The sequence below is a fragment of the Centruroides sculpturatus genome, unplaced genomic scaffold (assembly GCF_000671375.1).
Source record: "Centruroides sculpturatus isolate CEXI.00-Female unplaced genomic scaffold, Cexi_2.0 scaffold701, whole genome shotgun sequence".
In the NCBI taxonomy this organism is placed as follows: domain Eukaryota; kingdom Metazoa; phylum Arthropoda; class Arachnida; order Scorpiones; family Buthidae; genus Centruroides; species Centruroides sculpturatus.
In genome coordinates this window covers 255,366-259,665 of record NW_019385058.1, presented here as the reverse complement: position 1 = coordinate 259,665, position 4,300 = coordinate 255,366, and the positions used below count along the sequence as shown (strand labels likewise).

Here is a 4,300-nt window from a genome sequence, read left to right as displayed (position 1 = left end):
TTTACACGAATTAAATATAAATCTTTATTAAATTTTGTATATAAATATTTAATATTCGTGATAAATAATAATATTAAAATTGTTATTGTGAACATTTAAATTGATTTATTGAACATATGTAAATGGATTAAAACGAATTTTTTATATGCCAAAAAATAAAATAAAAGGAAAATAGACATATTTAAAGAAGATAATGAAATATTATAAGAATGAAAATTATAAATCATACAATATATATATATATATACATATATATAAAAGTATGCTTTTTCAGCACTAATTAACGCTTTAAAATTTGTCACAGATGCAAAAAAGCAATTTGAAAGGATGAGTAATCAAGTAATAGCAGCTAATTTGCTTTTTCCACTTGACAGCTGTAAGTATAAATAAGATGTAGGCAATACTATAACTAACCATGATTTTCTATCTAGCAAATATATTCCTCCTCACCGCTGTTTCGGCCATTCCAAGTGGTAAGAGTATTACTATTCCAATAGCGTTGTAAATATAAAATACGTTGGTATCTATAAAATTAAAGCGTAGCTAATAAAATCAATTGGTTTTTTTTAATGTGCCGCACCCGTTTTTAAAAAGTTTCTAGCTATACGATACGTATTTAATATTATTGTTTTTTTTTATGGCGTGATGCATGTATTGTAATTAAGTTTTACTGTTTCTGTGCTTTTGTATAATACATGCAATTTAATATCTGAGGCATTGCGAAAATCTTATTCAGACGTTCTATTTTTTGCGTGGAAAAATTATGCCCTGAAAAATTAGAATTGGATTTATGATGTAAGGTAACAATATGTCAAGGAAGATGCTTACCGGGAGGACTTTTCTATGACAAATCCCTTATTTAGGTGTTAGATACGGGAAGAAAGACGGAAAAACTCAACGTGAAGTTTTTCGTATGACCACATATAGTTTTCTTGCACTTTGATGTGGAGTTTTCTTGCACAAACCCGCGATTAGTGTCCAGTGGTGTCATCCATTCGGCCACTGGTGGTAAATTATAAACATGAAAATAAGATTGAAAATTTTATGTTTACTGATATATATAGGTCGTGTTGATGTGGTGTATCCATCCGTGGAAACTTCCAGATCTGGAGAAAAGACAATTAAATTTAAAGCGCTGGACCAAGACATCGAATTGAAACTGAAACCAGCAGGTGAAATATTGGCAAGAAACTTCGCACTCGTAGACGAAAATGACCAAATGTATTATTCAGTAAGTCATAATTTGATTAAAGTTTAAGTTAATAACAGTTTATCTAAAATTAAAAATAAAGATGCAGTCGAAAGATAAATATTATTTTATTATTTAAATATTTAAGATCGACGTAGAAGACTTGAAAAGAAGAATCTACAGAGATAGTGATAAGGGAGCAGCACTTTTGATCGATGAAGACGGGCCTCTTACTATTGTAATTTATTAATAAAAAAAGTTATATATCATTGCAGAAATTTTTACTGATATCTTTAATGTACTCCAGCAAGGAATAGTTAATTCGAATATGAGAATCGCACCTTACGAGTCGGGAAGAATGGTTAAAGATGGAAGAATAGCGCATCAAATTGTGGAAGTTATAAGTGACAAAAACTCCTTTATGAATGACGGTGATGCATTTTAATAAATGTATTGAGTATATACAGAATTGTATTATTTTAATTTCATAAAATTTCTAATATATTTTCAGTTGTAACTACTGATATTAATAGAAAACTGGAAAACGTAGAGAGAAGAGCAGGGAAAAAGAAATGTATTGTTATAGAATATTTGTGTGTAACAGAAAGTAATTTTACTAAGCGTTTTAATACAGATAAAGCTTTAACAGAATACGTAACCATATTATTTACTGGGGTAGGTTATGAAATTCAGGATTTAGTTTGAAATTATAATATAATTTCACTATGATCTTCCTTTTCTTATTTTAAATTTAGGTTCAAAACCTACTAGAAAAATTAAACTTGGGAATAAAAGTTCGTTTACTGGGAATTCAAGCATTTAAGGTAATATTGAAAATGTTTATAATTTTTTAGAATTAGATTCATTTATTTAAATTTGATTTCGACAACAGATAGGAACCGAACCTTCTTTCATCAAAGATAGTGCCATTCCCGGTCACGAAAAACATCTTGATCCGGTTGATCTAGTTGTAAATATGGGGAAATATTATTGTAAAAATGACAGTGGTTTAGCAAAGGAGGCAGATATAATTATGCTTATACTTAGGTAATTATTATATTTAATATATTCTAAGAAATATACGCACGCTTTTAATACGGAAATTATACTGTTTATATAAGTCAGCCATGAGGTCAATACAGTTTTATGTATATAATGCTACACTAGATGACTTTTTTAAATACATTGAAATGCATTCTAAAAAACTCATACAGAGTTAAATTAATATATTTATATTATTCAGTCGTAAATTAGGCGAGTTAGAAGATGATGGTACCGTCTCTTTTAATACTGCGGGTAAACATTTTACTTATTCTACATAAAATTTGATAATTTTGGAAATATTATATAGAAAATTATTTCTTTAGGTATTTCGCAGGGTGGAGGTGTTTGTATCAAATGCCACAAAGTCGGAGTGGCCCAAGACGATTCGGATTACAACGAAAGAGTCGATACCGTTGCTCACGAAACGGCCCATCTGTAAGTAGGTTAAAACATTATTTTAANTAAAGTTGTAATTATTTTAATTATTTTTATTTCCAAACTGATTTTAACCAGTTCTATAGTAAGGTAACATTCCAATAGACAATATGCAAAGCTTTTTTTTCAGTTTACAGCAGTATTTATTACACAAAATTTAAGTAAAGCTTAACATGCCGATCTTGCCCCGATCTCCCCTATATTCTAAGAAATTTACGCACGCTTTTAATACGGAAATTATACTGTTTATATAAGTCAGCCATGAGGTCAATGCAGTTTTATATATATAATGCTACACTAGATGTCTTTTTTAAATACTTTAAAATGCATTTTAAAAAATCATATAGAGTTAAATTAATATATTTATATTGTTCAGTCGTAAATTAGGCGAGTTAGAAGATGATGGTACCGTCTCTTTTAATACTGCGGGTAAACATTTTACTTATTCTACATAAAATTTGATAATTTTGGAAGTATTACATAGAAAATGATTTATTCAGGTATTTCAATTAGTGAAGGTGTTTGTGTGCAATGCCAGAAAGTCGGAGTGGCCTATGACGATTCGGATTACAACGAAAGAGTCGATACCGTAGCTCATGAAACGGCCCATCTGTAAGTAGGTTAAAACATTATTTTAAACGAAGTATTGTTGAGATGAAAATATGCAAACTGTTTTTATAGAATCGGAAGTCCACACGATGGGGAAGGACCGGAAGAAATGAGCATTCCTGATAATCCGGGTGCCAAAAATTGTTCCTATGACGACGGTTACATAATGGGAAGTCACAATGATGAAGTTAACAAATTCAAATTTTCCGAGTGTACTAAGAAGTGTATTGAACATCTATTATCGTAAGTATAATTCCTATTAGTTATATTTGAATATTCTGAGAATAAATACGTTCACGCAATAATTTTTTTCTTTCAGATTACCTCAAGCAGCCTGTCTTTATGAAGATTGCAAATGAACTTTATTAAATAAATGAATATTTTATATTTTAAACGCCTTAAAAATAAGCGAAAGAATGCTTCTGTAGTTATAAATTTATGAAAAAAAAATTCCAGATTTTTAAGAAAAGTTATGTCATTTTTTTTCAATATTTAATTACAAATAATCCTAGATCAGCACCTACATAATTAATAATTAATCGTAATTCTAAAGTCAAAGAGTTTTTATTGTCACTTTTCAACGAAAATTCGGTCTCTGCTGCAATTTCAGTGGTCTGGTTGAGTAAATAAAACTACTTAACACTGGTTTGAGTTCTCTCCTAACAGTCCGTGAAGTTCTACTAATTATCTTCACTTAAATATAGTCTCATGAAAAGTCCTTCCGGGTGCACATTGTTCATGTGTTGTATTTGCCTTACTTCAGTGTTCTGCAATCTTTGGGGCCCGAGACTTTTGTAAGGAGGCCCGCAGCTTTTATCAAATAATCACTTTTAAATACGAACAACAAAAAAAAGTCAAATTGATGGCGAAAAAATGAAGCAAAACAGTTATGCCTAATTCACAACCCTCATCCGAATGACTCGGGTACGAATGATAAAAATCTATACATACTCATGCCGAAAAGTCTCGACAAGAGCCCTGGAGAACAATATACATTACTTAATAAACATTTTACTCGTAATT

At 30.0% G+C, this 4,300-nt stretch overlaps 1 protein-coding gene across 2 annotated transcripts; it reads left to right on the top strand.

Annotated features, from left to right (window-relative positions):
* Positions 1-399: 399 nt before the first annotated feature.
* LOC111634051 (venom metalloproteinase antarease-like TtrivMP_A) lies at positions 400-3,652 on the top strand. 2 transcript variants are annotated; one of them, XM_023378733.1, is made up of 11 exons: positions 400-473; positions 1,065-1,231; positions 1,338-1,427; positions 1,497-1,620; positions 1,701-1,864; positions 1,945-2,013; positions 2,082-2,236; positions 3,045-3,097; positions 3,169-3,280; positions 3,350-3,520; positions 3,597-3,652. In XM_023378733.1, exons 1-11 carry the CDS (start codon positions 416-418, stop codon positions 3,634-3,636), a joined length of 1,203 nt encoding a protein of 400 aa, XP_023234501.1. In that variant the 5' UTR covers positions 400-415; the 3' UTR covers positions 3,637-3,652. The 2 variants fall into 2 exon arrangements, with proteins under 2 accessions (XP_023234501.1, XP_023234500.1); XM_023378732.1 differs by lacking the exons at positions 3,045-3,097; positions 3,169-3,280 and adding exons at positions 2,433-2,485; positions 2,557-2,668.
* The last annotated feature ends 648 nt before the right edge of the window (positions 3,653-4,300 follow it).